Below are 23,646 nucleotides of genomic sequence, written 5' to 3'. Positions count from 1 at the left end.
CAGTTCAGAGTCCCTTTTTGTGGCTTCAGCAGTTCCAGCAGTTCAACAGTCTGATGGCAACAGGGAAAGTGTTTTTGCAGAACCTGGTGGACATGCAGCGGATGCTGCAGAACCTCTTCCCAGAAGGCAGTAGGGAGAACAGTCCATGGTGGGGGTGTGAGGGGTCCCCGATGATGTTACGGGCTCAGGACACACAGCGCTGTGATGAGATGTCCTTGATGGAGGGAAGAGGAGCCCGGATGATCCCTTCTGCTGTCCTCACCACTCTCCTCACGTTCTTTTCCAGTCGGCGGCACTGCAGCCTCCACACCACACAGAGAGACTGCTGGTCAGAATGCTCTCTATGGTGCTTCTGTAGAAGGTCGTGAGGATGGGCGGGGGCTGGTGGGCTCTCCTCATCCTCCGCAGGAAGTACAGTCTTTTGTGTACCTTCTTCACCAGTGACGTGGTGTTCACAGACCAGGTGAGGTTGTCCGTGATGTGCACCCCCAGGAACTTGGTGCTGCTGACCACCTCCACAGCTGAGTTGTTGAGCAGTGGAGCGTGGTGGGTCCGGTTCTTCCTGAAGTCGACGATGATCTCCTTTGTTTTCTCCACGTTCAGGATCAGGCTGTTGTCTCTGTACCAGCCCACCAGCTGCTCCACCTCCTCTCTGTAGTCCTGGTCATTGTCGTCTATAAACCAAATCAAAGTTTTACTGTCATATGCACAGTAAAGAAACATGTTTCCCTTTACAAAAAAAATTCTAACTTTGCTGTCCACACTGGATGCCAAAAGAATAAATATAGACTGAATAAGTATGCTGGGAAAAACAATAGAAATAGAATAAAGTATTAGAATAAAAATAGAAATGTAGAATAGAGCATCAGTAAGGAGAAGAAGACGCATTTATTGGTAGAATACAACAAAATTCGTTTCAGCAGCATCTTGTCTTGTAGCAGCCGCAATGTCAGTAATAATATTGAAGTATAGTTAGAAATGTTATGTTATTTGTCATTTATTTCTATCAGTATTGTAATGAATTCGAGTTTAATCTCACGGAAGTTGAATTCAGAACCCTCTAGGCTTTTTCTAGTTGTGTAACTGCACTGGAAGTCTTTCTAAAGTTTGATCTCTGTCTTCTCAATTCTTTGATGATTGATCACCAGGTTTCACCTTCAGTTTAAAGCAAGATACAAAAAGCTCTTTGACCAAATGAAATAATTTTAAAGTAAGTTTGTTATCAATAAAACCAAGTCCAGAGGGGTCCTTGGTGGTGCAGTAATTACACCTGCTCTCTTCAGCACGAAGGACTACAGTACATTTATAGGTTCGTCAACACATCTCACCTTTTGACCACAGGAGACAGACACTAGATTTAATTCCAAACTACTCTGAACCATCTACTGAACAAGTAGGTATAGAGAATGGCTGAGATTCAGCAGAAAAGTTATGTGGAGGTTTAGTATTTTCTTTTGCTAAACTTTAATATATAATCATGAAATAGGTGATAACTGGATGTGAATATTGCAAAGAATCATCCATGTAATATTATCAGTAGAAATGTTTAAATGCAAGCATAGCAACAGTGAAGTTGATAAGCCTGAGAGCTGCTTGGTATCAGAGCTCACAGTGTTTTTTGTCCTGAAGACTCAAATCTTCATAAAAAATCGCAAACTTTGAAATAAAAACACTATTTGCTCTTCTAGCCCCAAATATATTAAACTGCTGAGTGTTTTTATAACCTTGCATTATACCCTCACACTCAAGGTCCAAGAGTAGTTAAGTTGTTGCATTGTCCTATATGTGCCACTAGATGGTAATAAAGACAAATATTCAAAATTTAAAGATTAAGAGTTTCATCACAGGTAATTGTGGGATTGATCTAATTTCTAACTATTAACACCAAATAAATGTAGTATCTGAAAGCACATATTTTAAATACTGTGCCCTCCTGTTTGTCCATGTTTATAAATGCACCCAAAAATTTAGTCACTAAGACATATTTGCTAATGAATGAGGGAAAAATGGAGTGAAGAATCAAAAGGCAGATAGTTGCTGCGCCTGCAGTGAAGAAGGCTCTGTTGTAGTCTGTCGTGGTGAAGAGAAAACTGAGTCCAAAATCAAATCTATCGATTTACCGGTTGATCTGTGTTCCTACTCTTATCTATGGTCATCAGCTTTGGGTCGTGTGTGAAAGAACGAGATCGTGGTAGAAGCGGCCCGAAATGAGTTTTCTCCGCAGGGTTTCTGGGCTCTCCCTTAGAGATAGGGTAGGAAGCTCGGTCATTTGGATGGACTGAGATTAGAGCCACTTTTTCTTTACGTTGAGAGCAGCCAGTTGAGGTGGCTCTGGCATCTGGTTAAGATGTTTCCTGGATGCCTCTCTGGTGAGGTGTTCCGGGCACGTCCCACTGGGAGGAGACCCAGAGGAAAACCTGGGACACGCTGGAGGGACCCATCCATTCTTAACCTTTTACAGGGTCAACAGTAAGAAGTCTATCATGGTGGAGGAAAGGAGCCTTGGACTGCTGTGCCGATTTTGGACAGCCTTTAACTCTCACGTCATTACGTGGCAGTACCTATCATGGCGACCACTGACGCACTTCCACTTTGGCTAAAGAGCCAGACAGGGCATAGACAGAAGGGGAATCTGAAGTCCGGACTTGGGTCATACACAGATAGGCGGAGGTTTCCAGTAGGGCTGACACAAGGGGCAAATCTGGGATCCAGGCTTTTAGTCGTTCATGAGAGGCACATGCCAGACAGAGGTATCCAGACAGGGGCAGAGGCAGGCAGGCTTGGTCGGGGCAAGGCATCTCCAGAATACAGAAGCCAACTGGAGAATCTGGCAAGCTAGGCAGGCAGAAGAAATCACAGGAACGAGACAGGTCAATATCAGGCAGGCGATTAAGGAACGCTGAATGGTTTACTCATGGAGTTGCTTTCAAGAATCTGTCAGTAAAACACTGGGAAAGACTTGATTATATAGGTGCAGCGACTCCACTTAGTTGGAGCTGCCACAGGGTTATTGCTCATACCCTGGGCAGAGCAGGAGCTGGAGCAGGGAATGACGTCATAGAGAATGCAGACAGGGACTTCACAGGCATGTACAGACAGACTCATTATGCACCTCCATCCAGCAGTCATTCATTCTCTCTCTCTCTCTCTCTCTCTCTCTCTCTCTCTCTCTCTCTCTCTCAAATGCTTTCTTCCATTTTTTTTGTCTTAGAGGCATGAATTATGAATCCCTGAGTCGAGATATTTTATGTGTTTTTACTCTTCTTAGGGCTTGAAAAAAAAACAAATATGAACTTTTTTTTCAAAAATGATATTTTTCCGGGAGGTTACAGACATGTCCACTACAGTGGACTACATGCGCCTGAGACCTCAACTCAAAACATTATGAACTTATTCCAAAAACAGAACAATCTTGTATTCTGTTGTAAATATACAAACAATTGTTTCATTTTATGTTTTGAAAAATATTTCAACATATTTTGTTTAAATTTTAACACTATAGAGGCCCAATGTTTAGAACTGAATAAGAAAACCAATAATAATTATAGCCAAAAATCTTTAACCTGTGTGACAATCATTCCTGTGATTTTTTTCACATGTCTATAAGAATGTAGGACAGTATAACCAAGTCATTTTATTAGCATGTTGCAAGAAAACATGAACTGTTATTTTAGTTTCTGCATCTCCTAACAATTTGATGGTCATCACACCTAAGCTGTATGAATGTTTGCAACGCACCCAGGGCACTTTGGCACACAGCATTGCATGCAAATGTATTTGGTCTTCCATGTGCATGCAGCATCATGGCCTCTGTCTGCATTTTTAGAATTTTTGGATGGAATTTCTTGGACTATTCTGCAGGTTGCCTTATTCTTTGCTGTGTTTGAAGTCTACAATATAAATAATTGGTATAGTTAACACAAACTACAGCTAATTTGGGCAAAATATACACAAAGTATAAACAAAATATACTAAAATGTAAATTTTAAATGAATAGCTTATATGTGTTGCATTTAAAACACTGAATTATAAACAAAATAGTTACAAGACAGTAAAGCAATTATATGACTTCTGTTGAAAAATGTAATGGGAGATGCGATGGGAGATGTAATTTTCTAAATGTTGGAGAACATTTTTGATATTTCAATCTGATAATATCCTTCCTTAGATGTTACTGTAAATCATCATATTGTTTTACCTGTTGGACTCTTCTAGTATAGAAGGATTAAGAGGAAATGCCGGCAGTGATCAACAGAGGTTGCTGTTTGTTGGCCATCTTGGATTCAGAAGAAATTTACTTACAGTTACAATGACTGACCACTGAATTGACCTCAATGGCGTGTGGCAGCAGAGAGCATTCTAGACACTGATATGCAGTTTCACCATAGAAACCACAGAATTAAAGAGATATTTACTTTTTAGTAGCTGTCCACTACAGTGGCCGCTATGCACCAGAGGGATATTATAAATAAAATAATAATTTGTAGTGACTATCTGCATTGTTGAGTATTCAAAAGGGATGTACAAATAATCATCACAATATATTATATGAGGTTATCTCTGTTCATCATAGAATATGTGAACAAAATAAAAATTTAATATTATTTTGGACTACTGCTCATGTCGGTATTTTGGGTAATGAAAGAGCAGATAGGTTGGCTAAGGAGGCTATTTAAAAAAAAAGAAGAATACATTGATATGCCAGTAAAGTTATCCAAATCTGAAGGCAAAAGTACAGTTTGGAGAGAAAGCAAGAAGATATGGAAAAGTACATGGGATAATGAAATAAATAGAGGGCACTTATATAGGATACAAAATACAGTTGATCTAGTAAGGATTAGAGGAATAAACAGGAGGGAGGAGATAATTATAAATAGAATAAGAACCGGTCACAGTTTTTTTTTTAAATGGAACTCTTTGTAAAATGGGGAAACATCTTTCTGGTTTTTGTAGTTGGTGTCATGATGTAGAAATAATAGAACATGTTTTTATTAATTGTAGAAGATATGTAAATCAAAGATGATTAAAAACAGAATTAGATTTTAATAGGAATTTAAAGTTGAGAATGTGGTTATAAGCTAAATAGTATTTAGGGGAAAAAGAAGATTTTTCGGTTTAAAAAAAATACTGAGATCAGAGAATTTGAGGAATAGATATTAGGATCCAAGTTAAGACTAGTGAAACTTAACTAAAACTACCAAGCAAAATGAAGATAAAAAGAAGCTAAGCTAAGGAACTATGCACATGCAAAAGAACACAAAAGACAAAACAAGGTGGTTGTTCATCATCAGAATAATTCAGTGAATCCTGGTTCACTGCAGATATGACGTAAAGAACATGGAATGGAGTTAAATTAGTTTAACTAATCTGGCATGTGTTTCATCCCATTCACAATGCAAATCCCAAGTTACACAAAACATTGTTTGAGGAAATAACATTTTAAAGAAAGATTTGTTCCAGTAAAATCATTAACTTTAAGGATGCTCGATTTTATTAATTAGATTATACCTCCGGGAGGCTAGGGGTCGATGTAGCGATCAGTCACTCAAATTGGCTAATACTAAAGTTAAACAAAACACCTTTAAATCGACATTAATATTCCATATTAATGTGGTAATAACGCTCATAACACTATCGAACGATGGCGGAGCGAAACAAACAAGCTTTATGCTTGAAACAACCGTAATTTTATATCTGATAATAACCGGAAGTAACCGGGAGCTAAATAGCAATTAGGCTAAAGGGCTTTCGGCGCTAACTTTTAAAAAACTTTGGCTTTATTAGTCATAATGATTGGACCGGATAACATGAACATTAATATCCCATCAATGTATGAAACCCTTGTGGAGATAACGTTTGTTATAACCATGAAAAACACACTCGAATCATATCGGCAATGGCCTGATTCAAAGAAGCTAGCACAAACTACCCTGTAAGCTCCATGTGTTTAAAAACAGACCATGTAAACACATTACACAAATCTTCTAAACAATCATATAACTCTCCCTGCTCATCCTCTGCCAAATCTGCCGGTGCTTCGGTGTGAGTTCGGTTCACTTTGGCCATCCAAGGAAGAGCAGTGGAAAGCAGGGGATAAGTTGGTCTATTCAGCAGCGGGCTAGCCTACTGCTCTGCGGTCTAGCCGAAACATGGTCGTTACAGGGGTAAGACGGTCCGACGCCCTGCAGCGGCGACTTCAGTCCAGCTTTTCCCCTCAGCTTGGGAAAACGGGTCGACCTTTCGGCCACTCCTCATTGTCTGGAATCAGCTTCCTGCAACAGCTGAGAAGAATAAACAAGGCTGGTTTTAGCATTCTTTACTTCAGCGGCTGGTTGCGCAGAAGTTAGATTGCAAACTTAGCTTCTGATTCTGGTCGGTAAATCTCCAAACTCAGTCCAGAGGACGATTATTCCCCCCCTTTTGTAACTCCATTGAAGCGAGGTGGAGATGAGTTTCACAGGAGGCCTGTTCTGTGAGGCTTGTGGGCATTCGAGCCTTGTAAGGCCCGAATGGTGGCTGGTCCGGTCCCAGCCACGCTCTCCTCCAGAATCCCAGGCAGGAAGTGAAGTGATCGATTGTCTGTGGAAGCAAAACCTTTGTAGCACTGATAGAACCCTGCTGAGAGAGGCTGTCTCTGCTTTGGGTATGAACTTCCTTGTTCACAATCCATTTTGATTCCTTCCCCATGTCTCATGTTGTTCAGAATTTAAACTGCATTTTGCCATGGCGCAATGGCGTAACGATACACTTGATCAACAAGTAACTGTTAACCATTGATGATGTCAGATTCAACAGATTTGAGCCATTTCCTAATAAATTAACAAATAAAATGAGTGCTAGGATACTGCGTTTCGTTAAAATATTCACGTTTTGTACATTTCTGCCACAAAATGACAATTAGTTTGATAAAAAAAGTCAAATATTGTGCAAAGCAATACAAATTTGAACAACCCACGTAAAGCTACTTCTTCCAGCTCAGTGTGTTCAAAAGAAACACAATTGGGTGGAAACCTGCCCAATGTGGCAACACTGCTTGTATTTAGATAAGCACTCTTGCTGAAGTTCCCATCCATTATATTGTAAAAAGTTTAATTCAAAGGACCTAAAAATATTAATAGGTTTATGTTTGAGATTTTTTTTTTATTACTTTAGAGACTACACACATGAAATGCACCAGCATTAAATTAAATATAAAATTAATTTTGGTCAGGTGTTTGGTTTGGTTTCTTGTTCGTGCGAACAAACTGCCGAGCCATACTTACACTTCCTCTTTTTATCTAAAAAGGAGTGATGGTAGGACTGTTGTCATCCATCACATTTGAAAATACCTGAGGTGCGAATAAGCAGATGAGGGATTAGACACCCTGTGGAGGACGTGAACTAGGATGGACTTTATATAGTTTTTAAAGGAAGTTCTAAAAGGGAACAGAAAGCGAAGAACTTGGTCACTGAAAAATTATGAGTGAAGCCTTACTTTAAAATCCTGACCTTCATCTTTAAAATGTACAGAAACCGTAATTCAAAATCAATAGTAGTTTTCAGAAGAAGGCTAAATAAATTCTCACAAAATGTCCACAATTATCAGAGATGCAATGTTTGCGTGCACACACACACACACACACAACTTAGCTCCTTAACTCATCCTCTGTTCCTGCTTCGTCCTGGTTGGGTTTATGGGGGTGGGATGGATGGGAGGATAGATGGTCTGTGGGTTCTCTCAGCAGTTAACGGAGGACAAGTGGTAGAGATTATATCTGAACGATCTAAAACTGACTCAGTAGATAGAGGTAAAGGTCAGTTCACTGGAAAGGCAAGGTGTCAATGACAGTGTCTGTTTACATGCAGGAAGAAATGAACACAGCAGGAAGATGAGGAGTTAAGAATTTAGAAACAGGGAAAATTTATATTCCCTTACAACTGCTTATATCCACCGAAATGGCTATAATACAAAGGAATATTGTCATATTTGTTGAAACAGTTTAATGAAACAGGTTGAAATGTCTGTGCAGCGGACAGGAAATATAAACCTGTCTACCAACTGCTGCAGTCAAACCTGCTGCTGTGGTGGGAGGTGAAGTAAAGGAAGGAAACACACAGACTAAACTGAGAAGTATCAAACATGCTAGCATCATGTATGTGTGGTAGATGTAATTTCCCCATATTTATAGTTAGAAAAAAGCAGAAGCCTTTGTGATGAGCTGTGCAGCAGGTCTGGATGTGAGGATGGAGAACGCTCTGCTCTGCATGCTGGGCTTTTTCTGTAAATTCATCACTGGGTTTCTGTTCAGTGATAAAAAATGTTTCTGCAAGTTGGAACCAGAGTTTATCACCTTTTCATTTGTTTTTCAGCCATCTTTAAGACAGGAGATGTGTGTGTTTCTGTAATTAAATCTTTAGTCGTCTGTTACTTCGGTGTTACCATATAGCTGCTTTTTGGTGTTGGTTCTTTTTGAGTTTTCAAACTTACCTTTAGTTTCAACACCAGAGTTTTGTCAGGAAATCTGTTATAAAAATGTATTTATTGTGATTTAGTTTCTTTGTCAGTGTGATTATATCTGATCAGCTATTATTCTTCAATGTAGTGCTCAGTGCTCTCATCTGTGATCATGCTGATGGTGAGAAGATAGTTTCTTTTAATTATTTAATTTTGTATACATGTTTTACATTCTTTAAATGTAGCGGGAATTTCATATTAGTGTTTTGTAAGATGTTCAGACTAATTGAACAACTGTGTTTATTAATTTGTGTTGAATGAAAACTCTATGTTCAAATTACTATAATTCTATGAGTTTTCTTTTTCCATCTGATCATTTTAGCAGCTCAGACTAAACCAGGAAGGACAGCCGGCGCTGAAAAGGATAAATACTTAGTCGCACCGGTAAATGGTAAAGTCACCAACAGTCTTGTTTAAGTTTCAGTGTGTGTAATAATGCCTGCCCAGTATCTTCTATCATCAGTAGGAGTTACCATGTTTGGAAGATGGCTAAATCTGAACCCTTAGATGAGTGGAAACATGAAGAGGAACAGCGTTTTCTTTTTAAAAAATTTTTTGTCTTGTTTTAGTTTTCTTGGAGATCAAATGTACTTCTGAATCTGGGTTCTGTTTTTTACCGATAACATTTGTTCATTCATAATAATTCAGAATAACTAATTCTTGTTCCCTGTTAGAGTTGTAACTCTAACACAGAACAAGACTCAGTTGCAGCTGGAGTCAATTACCTCCTTTTTTCAATAAGTCTGATAATTACTAATTGCTTATCAAAATTTATTCAGGTATAGACAAAAAAAGACTTTCTGCTGACAGAGTGCAGGAATGGAAACAAGACATTTGCTTTATTGAAATATTTTGGAGCACAAATTGAAGATTCAGCATCTCCAAAGAGATTTTAATGGGAAACTTCTATTACATTTAGTATAAGATGAAACATTGTTGAATAGCTTCTTAAGATAATTGCATAAAAAAGTACAATGTATAATTTTCACAGACTGTTTGGAATTTAACTTTCATTCTCTTTCTGTTTTAACTGTGTTTTTAAAAATAGATTCCATCATAGCTTCAGTGATCCTCCAACCCAACTGGTCTGAGATATTTAAAGGAGAGAAAGTTGCTCTGAGATGTGAGATGCAGGGAGGTGGAGGAACTCAGTGGACGTATGAATGGAGTACAACCATAAACTCTCCATTATCCAGTGAATACAGGATCAACACAGCTACTGAACCCTACAGTGGAGACTACTGGTGTAGGGCTAGAAGAGGTGCTGAGTACACAGACTGGAGCTCTGCCTTCAGACTGACAGTGAGATGTGAGTCAGACTGTCTTCCATTCAGACTGAAAATCTTCTGTCTTTAGTTCACTGATCTACATAAACTACACAGGAGGTTCTGGTCCAGGATCCTCCATGATGCTCTCATCTTTTAGACAATAGAAAGTATGCTGAATTGTGACATTTATGTGAAATGTAGCGAGACATGAAAATAATCCGAAAATACGTTTTTTGTGAAACTATTCTTTTTTTTTCTAACAAGAAATTAGAGATGAGGAGTGGACAAACAAGAAGAACTCTGTAGCTACAGAGAAACACTGAGTCAGATTTAGTATTACTTTCCAACAATAAACCGTTTTTTGAGTCAAAATTAGTCTTATGTGACGAGGTGTTAATGAACGTTACTCTTTTATTCAGGCTGTAAAAACAGGGGAAACAATTCAAATGGAAAAAGGAACAATAGTATGGGTGTTTAAAAACTGATTACTGAGACAGTTACATATTTAATCACTGTCATATTTAAAAACAAGGAAATAAAATGACGCTAGCAGACATCAGATAAATGGCTGAATTATAATTCATGGATTTCTAACAGTATCAGAGCGTTGTGCTGTGGTCCCAGGGAAGCAGCCAGATGATGGTAAAGGTGTGCAGAATATTAAAGTCTGTTCAGATGATGACTGTGTTTGTGTTTCTGGGATTTAAGAAGTCTGTACCTGGAGGCTTCTTTGTGATAATTCCTGAAACCTGTTTGATTGTTCCTGTCAGGTTTGATATATTGTTTTTTGGACTGAAGCGCAGGTCAGAGTAGGGAAGCTGCATGTTGGGTGAAAAACTATTTTAATGTATAAATTATCAAGGCTTACAGGCAGACGACGAACCAGGAACACGGCAAAGAAAGCAGGGCAGCATGACTACAGGACCTGACCACTTAGAGTGGCTAGCTGGCTGACTAAATAGAGATGAAAACAAAAGGTGCAGCAATCAAGCATCAATGTGGACACAGTGAAGGTAATTAGGCTGCAGGGGAAGCAGGACAATGTACTGGGTGCAGCAGGAAAATAGAATCTGGCTTGAAATGGAGAATGGACCAGAAAAAGGACAAAAAAGAAACCAAAACATGAACAAAACCCAGAGACTCCTTACAGTTCTATCATTAGTCAGTGGAGAAGAAGAACATTCTATATTAAAGACAGGCAGAACATGTTTGATTCAGAGAACATCATGTTTGTATGACCCGTGTTCTACAAGAACCAAGCTGGTTTGTTTGTGACTCCTTTAGTTTGTTCTCATAATGGTGGAGTTTTAGCTTCTGAAATAACCTAGACTGGAGAAGGTTTAGGATTGTATCTGACGTAGTTAAATGTCCCATAATTATTACTAAAACTAACAAAAAGATAAAAACAAAAACATAAAAAAATGAAAACTAGAAACAGCAGCTATGCAGAGTACACCTTTCTAAATAAGAAGGTTTTAAGTTTCTTTTTTAAAACAAACACCGTCTGCGGGGCCCTGAGACGGACCAAGAGAGCGTTCCACAGACTTGATCAGGATTCATTAATTTTGTTGGGTTCTAATAGCTGAGGGTCAGATTTATGGCAACATGAATAATGTTTCTTTAAACAAAATTAATTGTGTTTGTGTCAACAGCAGATAAACCCAGAGCCTCACTGTCACCAGAGAAAACAATCCTACCAGCAGGGGGCAGTGTAGCACTACGATGCTCTGTGTCCAGCTCTGCTGGCTGGAAGTTTGACTGGTTCAGACAGGAGACAGTGTCTTCTCCAGCTCATCTCATCAGAACCAATGAACCAGATGGAGTCCTCAGAGTCTCAGAGGGAGGTGTGTACAGCTGCAAAGGAGGAAGAGGAGATCCAGCTTTCTACACTGAAAACAGCACAGAGGTCACCATTCAGGAAACTGGTGAGTTTAGGTCTTTATTCTAAAATAAGAAAATCAGGTTCTTAATAAATGTTCAATGTGTTTGTCTGTGGGTATAAAAATAAATATTTTGGTTCCATCTACATTAAAGACCATCAGTAAACCAGTGGTTATGTGGCTATAGCTCCATTTGATGACACCCTAAAGCAGAAGATATGTTCCTGTTTGTCTTCTAGACAGATTCAGGAGGTGGGAGGTTATTATTTAACTGGAACACCTTTAGACCTTTTCCCTGTTTGACTAAAAATCATTTTGATTTTTTTAGTACACAATAGATACTGTTTGTCTGATTGTAAAGGTTTTAAACATATGGAGAGTTTGTTAGTTATTTTTTTTTTGTATTTTTTTCAAAGTATTTCTTTCATGCAATTAATCATGTTTTTTTAGGTCCCAGGTTCAATTCTCTGCTCTTCGTCCTGTCCAGCTACCGATGAATAAATGCCTCTAGTGCCTTTTAGCTAGACAGCAATAATAACTTGACTGACATAATAACTGGTCAAAGTAATCTGAGGGACATGATGCCACAAAGCTTCCCACAGTTTCTAGGGTCAGATATTGAAGTGCTTCCATCATACTGAGAGTTTGTATGCTGAGATTCTGATAGAAAACCATTATCTCAGCACCATGTGTAACTGCTTCCTAACTTATATTGGTTTGTGTACTTTCTTATTTTTTCTTACTTCATAATAACGTCCTGCTCTTCTAATTTAAAAGGTTCTTGTTTTATCAGAAACAAACAAATCAATTAAAAAATTTTATCAGCAAATCACATCTTCATGAGAAAGTTTTAACATTGAACCATAACCGTTAAAATTATTCTTTTGTTTAATATAAGATTCTGTCAGTCTTCTGATTGAATGTTATTCATTGTAGTTTCAAAGCCGACTGTGATCCTGCAACCCAACTGGTCTGAGATATTCAGAGGAGAGACAGTCACTCTGAGATGTGAGATCCAGGGAGGTGGAGGAGCTCAGTGGACGTATGAATGGAGAACAATCTTGTTGGCTTATTATAATAATCTTCACAATAGTGAAGACAGGATCACCCCAGCTGACAGCGGCAGATACAGCTGTAGAGGAACAAGAAACTATCTGTTCACACCATGGAGTGATGATCTCTCAGTAACTGTTTGTAAGTAGGTCATCTATTATAGACATGAAGAGATTATTTACAATGTTTCAACAAGTCTCTTCTAAACAACAGTTTTGTTTTCCTGACAAGATTAAACAGTTTCTTTGGTCAAATAGTTTAGTTACATTCATCAGTGATAAGTATTTTAAATCATTTATTATTGCTGCCAAAATCATTCATTGTTCAACTTTTAAGAAAAAAAAAACGTAAACCTTTTTAGCTACAATCAGCTGTAAATGAGCGGGTTTCTCAATAAAAGCATGTGATAAAGTTTAGGTTTTAACTTTGTTCAAATATTTCCTGTTTCCCTGATCTTAGATGCTTTGTAATTGTTTTAAACCTTCCTACCTTGGAGGCAGAATTTCCTTCATGGATAAACAATCAGTGTTTTATATCAGTTAATGTTTTTTGAAACAAGATGAACATATATTGTAATGTAAGACATATCTATCTTCAGAAAATAAAAAAAAATTATGGTTATAGTTGCCAAAGTATGTGAATCTATAAACTTGAAAAAAGTATATAAGAAAATAGTTTGCTCAACAAAGAGTTTATTCGTGTAAAATGTGGCCTTAATTCATTAGAGTTCCAAATTTCTGATTGACTATAGTAGCTCAAGGTAAGATTTATGGTAAAAAAAAAAAATATTATTTGATGAATATTCTAAAGATTTACTTGTTTCGCGGTTTCCCTCAACAGATAAACCCAGAGCCTCACTGGCACCAGAGAACACAATTCTACCAACAGGGGGCAGTGTAGCACTACGTTGCTCTGTGTCCAGCTCTGTTGGCTGGAAGTTTGACTGGTTCAGACAGGAGTCAGTGTCTTCTCCTAACCTGACAACAGCCAGCTGCATGTATCGCTCCGCCTAGCTCCACTCACATACATCTGGGACCTCTCCATAGGAATTGCCTTTACTGAAGGCTGGGCCTTATCAAAACTCCTTGCATATGATTGGATAAGCCACTTGTCTGTCATCTTTATCGACGTGCTATTTCAACCACTCACACCGAAGCTAACCCGTGACGCTGATGAGACCGACGCAGGAAAAAAAAAAACCTCCGCGAGTCCGTCCGCCTCGCATAAGCAAATTCCTGCGGGAAACACTGTAGTGGCACACCTTTTATTGACAGTGAGCTGACAGAAAGAGGGGGGAACACAGGCGGCAAAGCGCCGCGGCTCGGAGTCGATCCCGCGTCGAGGACTAAAGGCCTCCCAATATGGTTCGCGCTAACCGCTAACCGCTCCGGGGCGCGTCCGCGTTGCGCGTCCGCGTACGCGCCCCGGAAAACAAAACTTGCCAAATCCGGTCGGGAGAAGGGCGATAACATGGTTTCCACCAACAAAAGCCTTCAGAGGCGTTCTCTGATGTTCTTTTAATGAAACAATATTAGGTAGATTGGACAACACGGAAGAAATAGCAGACAACAAATAGCAGACAACAATGGCGGCTCGATGCGAGCCGCCATTGTTGTTGGAATCTCACGGTGGCTTCTCCACTACGTCACATCCATGAAACACCCGCCCTGCTTCCTGATTGGCCAGACCAAAAATTTGGTTGGGGAAATCACTTTCAATTAGCCATGTCCCAGATGTATGTGAGTGGAGCTAGGCGGAGCGATACATGCAGCTGGCTGTTGTCAGGTTAGTCTTCTCCAGCTAAGCTCATCAGAACCAATGAACCAGATGGAGTCCTCAGAGTCTCAGAGGGAGGTGTGTACAGCTGCAGAGGAGGAAGAGGAGACCCAGCTTTCTACACTGAAACCAGCACAGAGGTCACCATTCAGGAAATTGGTGAGTTTAGGTCTTTATTATAGAATAAGAAATTCTAACTATTATTAAATGTTTAATGTGTTTATCTGTGTCAGGATGCAGCGGGCAGCACCGTGCAGTTTTCTGCCGGTCTTGCTTTCCCTGCTCTCTCCACAGGTGATTGGAGTTGGCTGGTGGGCGTGGTACTCACCTGCAGCTTGTTGAGTTGCGTGCAGCAGCACTATAAGAACTGCGCCTTGACAGCTGGAAGATGCCAGATTGTAAACCCTGTTTGCTTCGATCTCGCTCTGGACCCTGTGCTCAGCTATTGACTCAGACGTCCCAAGACGAGCAGCTCGGTCCGTACTCCTCCGTTTCCTGTCCCTTACGTTCCTCGTGCTGAGGTACATCCGATGCTCCCTGGGTTTGCCACGCCAGGCAGAGGATTTCTTCAGACCGACCTGGTTTCTCCCAGCTGTCAGCGGACCACCCATTGCGCTGCCACTGCTCGCTCCATACGGATACCACCTGCCCGCCCACCAGCCTCTCTGTCATCTGACGCCGTCTCGGAGGTCCGTTACTCCATGCTACTGCCACCCATGCTGAATCCCTCACCCGCATCGCCCAGCGTTTTTCCGGGGCCCATGCCCCCCGAATCACCCCCGCCGGTCAGCGCTACCTCTGCTCCCTGCCCGGAGAAGACAGTGGAGATTGTGGAGGGTTCTTATTTCAATGCTCCCTAGTTTTTAATCAGTCTCCCTGAGCGTTTCCTCAAGATCAGGCTAAGATCTCATTCATTTTGTGCTTGTTAATGGGAAGGGCTCTCAGGTGGGGCCTGTTTCCCTGATTGCCAGCAATTTGGCTGCTCCTTCGATGAGTTTGTGCTTGATTTCAAGATGTTTTTTTGTACTGAATCTGATCCGGCACAACAGTCCAGACATTTATTGGCGGTAAAGCAACGGGGCCTCCGCGTCTCTGATTTTGCGCTCAAGTTTCGGACTGTTGCGGCCGCAGCCAGTTGGGAACAGCGAGCTCTTAAAGCGGTGTTCTTTCAGGCTCTCGACGAGTCCCTCAAGGACGAGCTAGCCCGCCTTGAGGAACCTGACTCCTCGAATGAACTCATCAATCTATCCATTCGCTTGGACAACCGCCTTAGGAGTAGAAGCCGCGGAAGGCCCTGAGCGATTACCATCCAGACCGGCTGCTGCTTCGCCTCCGTCTCCGGAGCCTATGCAGATCGGCCGGATTCGTCTCTCTCCAGAGGAAAGGCAGCAACGCATAGACGCTAAACAATGCATTTATTGTGCCTCACCTGATCACTTTATCCGAGCCTGTCCAGCGCGATCAAAAGAACAGGTCCGTCGACTGTAGTGGGAGGGTCGGTGGACCCGATCGAATCCCCGTCCCATGTATTTTCTCGTTCTCCTGTGTCCCCGCGTCTCTGTCTTCGAGCGATTATCCCTACGGCTCAAGATAGTGTTAGCCTCTCTGCTTTAGTAGACTCAGGGTGCGATTTTAACTTAATCGACCAGTCTCTGGTCCAGAAAATTGGGATCAAGACCTTGCCGTTAACCTCACCCCACCAAGTTTCCGCCCTGGATTTAAGTACCTAGTGATGCCATTTGGCCTCTGCAATGCCCTTTCCGTCTTCCAGGCCCTTGTGAATGAAATCCTCCGTGACTTTCTGAACGTGTTCGTCTTTGTCTACCTGGACAATATCCTGATTTACTCCCGAGACCTAGCAGAACATCAACATCATGTGCGCCTAGTATTACAACGGTTACTGGAGAACCGGCTCTTCGTTAAACCACAGAAATGTGAGTTCCACAAGCCGTCAGTGACGTTCCTTGGCCTTATATTAGAGGGTGGGTGCGTACAGTCAGACCCGGAGAAGATCAAAGCCATCCTCTCCTGGCCTGTGCCTGAGACCAGTAAACAACTCCAGCGCTTCCTTGGCTTTGCCAATTTCTACCATAGATTCATTAGAGGTTACAGTCAAATAGCCGCTCCTCTGCACATGCTCACTTCACCCAAGACCCCATTCATCTGGAACTCGCCAACTCTGCATTTAAGGAGCTAAAGAAGCGGTTTTCTCAGGCACCCATCCTTATCCACCCCGATCCACAAAAACAATTCACACTCGAAATCGATGCCTCTGACACAGAAGTGGGAGCCATCCTGTCCCAACTTTACCTGACTCCGCCAGATAGATTTGCTCCGCATATCCATCTGGAAACCTTCCGTTGAAGTAATTTTGGGAAGGGGCGAAAATACTGGTCAGCTGATTGGCCTATGTTGGTGATAGACGGGCCAAATAAACCAATCAGATTCGTCGTCGCTCGTAACAGAGCGACGACGAAAACACAACCACAAGCCAAGCTACTCTTGCTGCTGCAGGTAAAGGCTCGTTAGCCCAGCAAAGAAATACTCTGTAATTCTGATAAAACTTGCTCGATAGCCATGCTAACGCTAGTTTCATCGGCTGAAGCCGCCATGTTCTTTAGACTGAACTGTCGCGCTTCCCGTTTGCGTCACACCTCAACCCGCCTCAAAGCCAACGCTGATTGGACGTTCGTTTGGTGAACGGCTCCAAATTTTCTTTAACGGAGAGTATCCAGACTGATCTGCGAGTGAAACCTTGAAACCTCGCGAGATCAGGATGGTCTCACGAGGCTAGTCCCAACTATCTGACGATCAAAAACTTCACCCCTGTGCGTTCTTTTCCGACACCTGACGCCCCCCAAGCGAAATAATGACGTGGGGGACTGCGAATTGCTCGCTATAAAGCTTGCTTTGGAGGAGTGGCGTCACCTGCTCACCTGCTCACCTGATGCCGTCTCGGAGGTCCGTGACTCCACTCCACTCCCCCCCGGCTAGGTTGCAGTGCTCGACGATCGCTCAAGCCGACCTCCCCCCCCCCCCCCTCCCCCGCGTCTTTTCCTCAGCACTGCCTGCTGAGAGTCATCTATGCTCCTGACATCTGTCAGACCGATTAACAAATAAACTTCTCAAAACTGCTCTGCTTCTCACGAGTGTAATCTGCATGTGGGTTAGACACCTAAAGAACATGACAATCTGTGGTCATAAAAATAAGTATTTTGGTCCCATCTACATTAAAGACCATCAGTGAACCAGTGATTATGTGACTATAACTCCATTTAATGAGGCCCTAAAGCAGAACATTTGTTCCTGTTTGTCTTCTGGACAGATTCAGGAGGTGGGAGGTTATTATTTTACTGGAAAAACCTTGAATTTTAGTTTCCTGTTTGAATTTTTATTTATTTTAGTTCAGACTTGCTATTTGTCTGATTTTAAAGGTTTTAAACACATAGAGAGTTTGTTCCTTTTTACTTCTTCATCAAAGTATTTCTGTTATATAAATATTAATGTTTATTCGTTCATACAAATTATTTATGGGAGAAAAAAGTAATTTATTTTCTCCATTGTTTTTCACAATGCACTAGGTGACTCGGTGATAGAGCAGAAGCACCATGCAGAGGCTACAGTCTTGGTCGCAGTGGTCCCGGGTTCAATTCCTGCGCCCCGGGCCATTTACTGCATATCTTCCCATGTTGTCATCTTCCTGTCCAGCTACTGACGAATAAAGGCCTCTAGTGCCTCTTAGTTAGACAGTGTTAAGCAATTAGACCTGTTTGATTATCCATCCATCCATTTTGTAACACATCTATCCCTTGTGGGGTCGTGAGGGGTGCTGGTGTCTATCTCCAGCTGTTGCAGGACCTGTTTGACCTGTTTGATATGAAGATAATTAATTATAATTGGCAATTATAATTTAATAATATATCATTCAAAATCAAAAGATAGCTATAACGAATATTCTTTCAAATGGTTGTCATCAAGGGCTATAAGCCTGTAATGATTAGTTCTAACAATTGGTTTATTAATTAGCCAGTTATTAACTTATTTATACTGGAAAAGTGTCTAACCAGTTGTTGACTAAGTTAAAGTTGTCCAGCAAACATTGAAAACTTTAATTATAATTGGAACTGGAGTTTTAATCATCACTCCTTCATCACAAACCAATGAAAATTTCTCAGTTTATCCAGTTGCTTACTCAAAAGAAGGTAATTCGGTAACTCTTAGAGACCATTCAATTTCACTAGTTGTTATTTATTAAACTGATAAGTCCTTTAACAGTAATTATTCTGCTTAATAAAGTACTAGAAAACGCTACTTAATCCTAAATAGAACATGCAAATGTTATGATTTTGGTTGTTTGTTTTGCTTTTGGATTTTTCTTCAGCCTGTCACCTTCCATCCACTATCCTGTCAGCTCTGCCCTGGTCAATTAGCCCAACTCAACTCCACCTGCTGCTAGTAATTAGATTCTGCCCTTATCACCGGTTCCCCAGCTCACATATATCCGCCTCAACCAACTCATCCCCGCCAGAATGTTACCTCACTTCGCCTCTCATGTGCCACATACCCTGCTGTTCCAGATTCTGTGTGCTCAGTCAGTGGAACTCTTCAGCCAAGTTGTCTGTGTCTGCGTGCTGCAGTTCTGCCGGATTCTCCTTGACTCCCTGCTGTTTACTATGCCTGTTCTGGTGGTTCCCTGAGCTAAACCGCCTGCTCTGATCTCCTGTTCATCCCTGCCTGCCTACTACTTCAACCAAGCCAAGATCAACCTAGATTCATCTGCCAAGTCTGGTTTTGTTTGCCTGCCTCACCCATCACTATTTATCTTCACAATGAACCTTTTTAACATATCTCTGTTCTGCCTGGATATTGGGTTCACCAGCGGGAAACATAACAGCTATTCCTTATATGTTCTTCCCATGCACAAAATACCACTTTATGGGTGAAAAAAAGAAAAGAAAAAGGAAATCCTTTACGTGGTGTTGCTTCAGCAAAGGAGATTGATGCTGCACGGCTCAGCGTCCGTCAATCTCAGCTGAAGAATCGCGTGGGATTGGCAAAGTTCACTGAGGGGCAGAAAACAGAGCCTCTGGGCGCTCCTCCGACGATTTGTTTGGCCAAAGCGAGCTGATCTAGTCAGTCCCTGGAAGATGATAGATCTTTCAGTTGGATCAAAAATTAATGAATGTTAATTTTAAAGTCCAAATGTCCCTGATAAGATGCACAAGGGAAATAGTGATAAATCAATTTGGAGCCAACCCAGAAGTCCAAATCACCGACCATGTGCAGGCAGCATGTAGAGATTCAGCTGAACGTCTTCTCAACACAAGGACACTGCACAAAAGAAGAAAGAACTCTTGTCCAGTGTCCACGTGATCCTCATATACATTCATTTGTTTTTTGACACAAAAGTAAAATTCAAACGGATAATTGGTCTGATGCTTACGTAGAGAGCTGTGGCTTGTCACACATCTTGTTTTGGTCTACAGACAGTGCTCAGCGTACCTAGTGGTGAAATTTTGCTTTTGCTCCTTATAAGTCTGCAGCTAAATAAGATTTATCCCATGTCAATATGACTTATTTCCAGTAGCCCTGTCCACTCCTGCCAGGCCTTCATTTCCTGTTATGTCGATTGTTGGACCAGTTATTGGAGTCATTCTCATTATTCTCCTGCTCTTGCTGTGGCGCTACAGACAGTCCAAAGGTGAGTCCCTTTTCTGCTCACACTGGATCAGATTCAATTAAATACTTTATCTGTTCAAAATGCTCATATTTATTCTGGTGGTTTAACATGAAATAAAAGTATGACAATTATCACACGAAAAAAAAAAATCATTAATTATTTTTCCTCACAGATTTAAACTGTATCAGGTCAGTATAAAAATTCTATTCTCTCTTTCTAGACATGCATCAATAATAATTACTTTACTCAATAAATTGATGTCTCTGTTATTTGTAGACTGATTCAATCAGAGAGCAGCAATCAAACCTCAGCCACCAATCATGGAGGGACCCAGACTGATAGTCCTGTTTACAGCTCACTGCTTCATGGTTAGTCTCAGATTGATCATCTTTATTATCAGTTAAGAAATTAAATCAATAAATTTTACAGTTCTGACACATATCCAGGTATTGTCCAGAAATCAAACCAAATCAAAGCTTTATTGTCATATGCACAGTAAAGAAACATGTTTACCTTAACAATAAACTTATAACTTTGCTGTCCACACTGGATGCCAAGAGAATAAATCTGGAATAAATAAGCCTGCTGGTAAAAACAATAGAAATTATTATAATAAGAATAGAAATGTAGAATACAGCAGCTCTATTCTACAGTTTGCTCAATGAAATAGAGAAGGATGCATCTTTGTCTTTGCAAATTAATTCAAAGGCATAGAGCGTTTGAATGTCTCTGTCCCTGAGCAGTCAGGAAACAGAGCGGTGAGAAAAAATCCCACTACACATTTCTACATTCTGGGTTAAAATAGGAAGTGGAAGTAGTTTTCAGCTGAGTAATAGGAGTGCAAACAGCTGGTATGATCCAGTTCTTATCTAACATAAGTCTTCTGTGTCCTTGGTTGAAGATAACACAATAAATCTGTGAACTGTGAGCTCTTTCACACGGGAAATATACACAGCTGCATCTAGATAAGATATCAGAGTTACATACGTCAAATAAATAATATTAAATTAACTATATAAATAGTTTGTGTAAAAAATAAAAATTTGATCTATTTCCACTCATTAGGACAATAACTTTGATGTTGTTTTATTGTCTGCAGGTGACCCTTCCCTCTATGAGACGATTCAACCCATCAGAACCTCTGGAAATGGTAAAGTTTGTTTTATTGCAGGATGATTTAAATTCCAAAAAAAGTAAAAAACAAAGAATTTGCACGTTATCTAAGCCGTTACAAGGCCTTTGTTGGGCAGTAGTCTAAAGCTTGACACTCCACATTACTCCAGACTTTTTGAATTGAGAAAGCTTCCTGGATAGGAAGCGAAATGTCTTCAAACTACGGAAAACAAATCCAGTTGCTTTGTTTTTTACTTTTTTTGGAATGACCATAACCTGGATGACTGTGAATCTTTACCAACGATGATTTAAAATGACTGATCAAAGATTACTGGTGTAAAATACTGAAATATTTCAGATGCAGATGAGTCCCAACAGCTCAAAAACTTAAACAAAGAACTTGAACACTTCAGAATGAGGGGTGAGTTACTCCAATATACAAAAATATGAGCTTAAGATTCTGTTATCAACGTTTTTTTCTTTATGTGTGATTTCTAATTGATCTATGTGACAATCTGAGCAGAGAGGCCTCATCGCCCAGCAGAAAGTTCTGTTTACGCCAATTTTAATCCAGGTAATTACAGTTTAACATGGAGTTAATTTAGTTAACATCTACATCCTGACTCTAGCCTTTTAAGCCTAGCAGCCTCCCAGTTCTGAGGAAGGAATTGAACCTTCTTGTTTTTCTGGGTTCATTACTGTAATTTCCCTTTTATTTTAAATAACATTTGTATCCACATATTGTCTAAGATAAGAACAAGGTAATTTAAATGGACCTGAATAAAGCATGTTACATTTCATTTAAGCATGTTATTTTGAGAACATTTTTCTGAAAAAAAAGGGGGCGGTGTGAAGGTCTTAAGAGGCTGGACATCAGCAGGAATTATCCCCATTGGAGATCTAGCTGAGGACCGGTAGATTAATAGAAAACAGCTTTAAAGTTACACTATCGACTGTCAGGGACATTATTTGGTCTTTTGGTGTAGATGTTTCTGCCCCATATGGAGGTTCTATTAAAAGTTCTGCTGTTTCTCTTGTTGTGAACCAAATATCAGTGTCCCAGCTTTATTTACTCTGTAACAGCAAACACTGATCCTGACCGTGATGCCTGAGATTTATTCTAAAAAATGAGATCTGGTTTCTGTTTTAGACTCCATCATTGATTAAAATTCACAACCAGAACAAATCAAAGAACAATAAAAAGCTGTGTCAATTCTGCTTTCATCTAAATGCTTTATCATTTTGTGTTTATTTTAGGAGGAGGTTACTGTTTTAATAGCTTCAAATTGTACTAGTTTTATCATCCTGGTATGTTGTGTCACAGGAGGTGTAAACTAAACCACAGAATCATATTTAGGATTTTATCATTGAACAAGCTCAAGTTTCAAAGTGCTTAACTCATTTTTAATGCTGATAAATATCTCACACAATTTATCTCTGCATTGACAGGACAGGGGAGTCCTGCAGCAACATATGCAGCTGTGTAGGCTGGAGGCTGTGATGGTTTACTCTGCTGTATATTCCATGAGATAAATGCTGTTATGCTGGATAATTATGTGCCTTTTTACAAAGATGCTAGAAAATATCAAGGGAAGGACAATTAATGAGAATCGAGAACCTTTTATTGTCACCACATGTTACCAAGTTAAAATTTTCTTTGAGGCAGACACCGGCTCACGATGTACATGGATACATGACACAAAGACAGAGCAGACTTAGTATTTGGAGGACTGTGTTTTTTTCTCTTATTTTTTTACATTAAAGCAAGCAAGTTTGTATCATAGCCCAAGCTCATATCAGTCCCTTTGTAAATGATATGAAAGGCTGTGATGCTACATGAGTGGATTTCAAATATCACACATGCCTCCTTAGATTGTTATAGCAGTGAGCTGTCTTTTACATGGAATGTGTTTATTGTCTAACATATCAATGAAATGTAATAAAAACAAACTATAATAATCTATGTTGTGTTAATTTCCAAGATGCTGTTGATGATTTGATGCTGTTCAAAATTGTTAAGATTTAAATGTGTGGCACACATGTTCATCTTTGCTAACTTAAGTCTCTCAGGTGATTCAGTTAAATACCTTTAAAGTGACACTTTTCAGGCTTTTAGATGAAAATAAAAGTCAGTTCAAAACAACATTCTTACCTAGAGAGTTTGAGTTAATGGAGAGTAAAAAGCCCATTGAGTTTCTAACAAGTCAAAGATGCTGATGGGATTCAGGTGAGACTATGACGCTTTGTGTTGTTACTGAATGCAGAAATATAGAGCTTCAGCTCATTTCTAATGTAATTTAGACTAAAATGGATATTAAGAACATGGCTTTCATGACAGTTTTTGTTTTAAACATTTATATCAGCATATGGCATCCTGAAGAA

The 23,646-nt window shown here is 40.2% G+C and overlaps 1 protein-coding gene across 1 annotated transcript in view; it reads left to right on the top strand.

Moving 5' to 3' along the window:
- The window catches only part of LOC118565920 (basement membrane-specific heparan sulfate proteoglycan core protein-like), a 130,055-nt gene extending 106,895 nt beyond the window's left edge, over positions 1 to 23,160 (top strand). Inside the window, exons 8-13 of the mRNA XM_036147003.1 lie at positions 20,324 to 20,339; positions 20,428 to 20,519; positions 21,251 to 21,301; positions 21,623 to 21,685; positions 21,788 to 21,838; positions 22,714 to 23,160. Coding sequence (XP_036002896.1) covers positions 20,324 to 20,339; positions 20,428 to 20,519; positions 21,251 to 21,301; positions 21,623 to 21,685; positions 21,788 to 21,838; positions 22,714 to 22,751 — 311 coding nt within the window. The 3' untranslated portion in view covers positions 22,752 to 23,160. The remainder of the gene's footprint in view (positions 1 to 20,323; positions 20,340 to 20,427; positions 20,520 to 21,250; positions 21,302 to 21,622; positions 21,686 to 21,787; positions 21,839 to 22,713) is intronic.
- The last annotated feature ends 486 nt before the right edge of the window (positions 23,161 to 23,646 follow it).

The sequence above is a fragment of the Fundulus heteroclitus genome, chromosome 14, assembly GCF_011125445.2.
Source record: "Fundulus heteroclitus isolate FHET01 chromosome 14, MU-UCD_Fhet_4.1, whole genome shotgun sequence".
Taxonomy (NCBI): domain Eukaryota; kingdom Metazoa; phylum Chordata; class Actinopteri; order Cyprinodontiformes; family Fundulidae; genus Fundulus; species Fundulus heteroclitus.
This window is presented reverse-complemented; position numbering and strand designations above follow the sequence as displayed.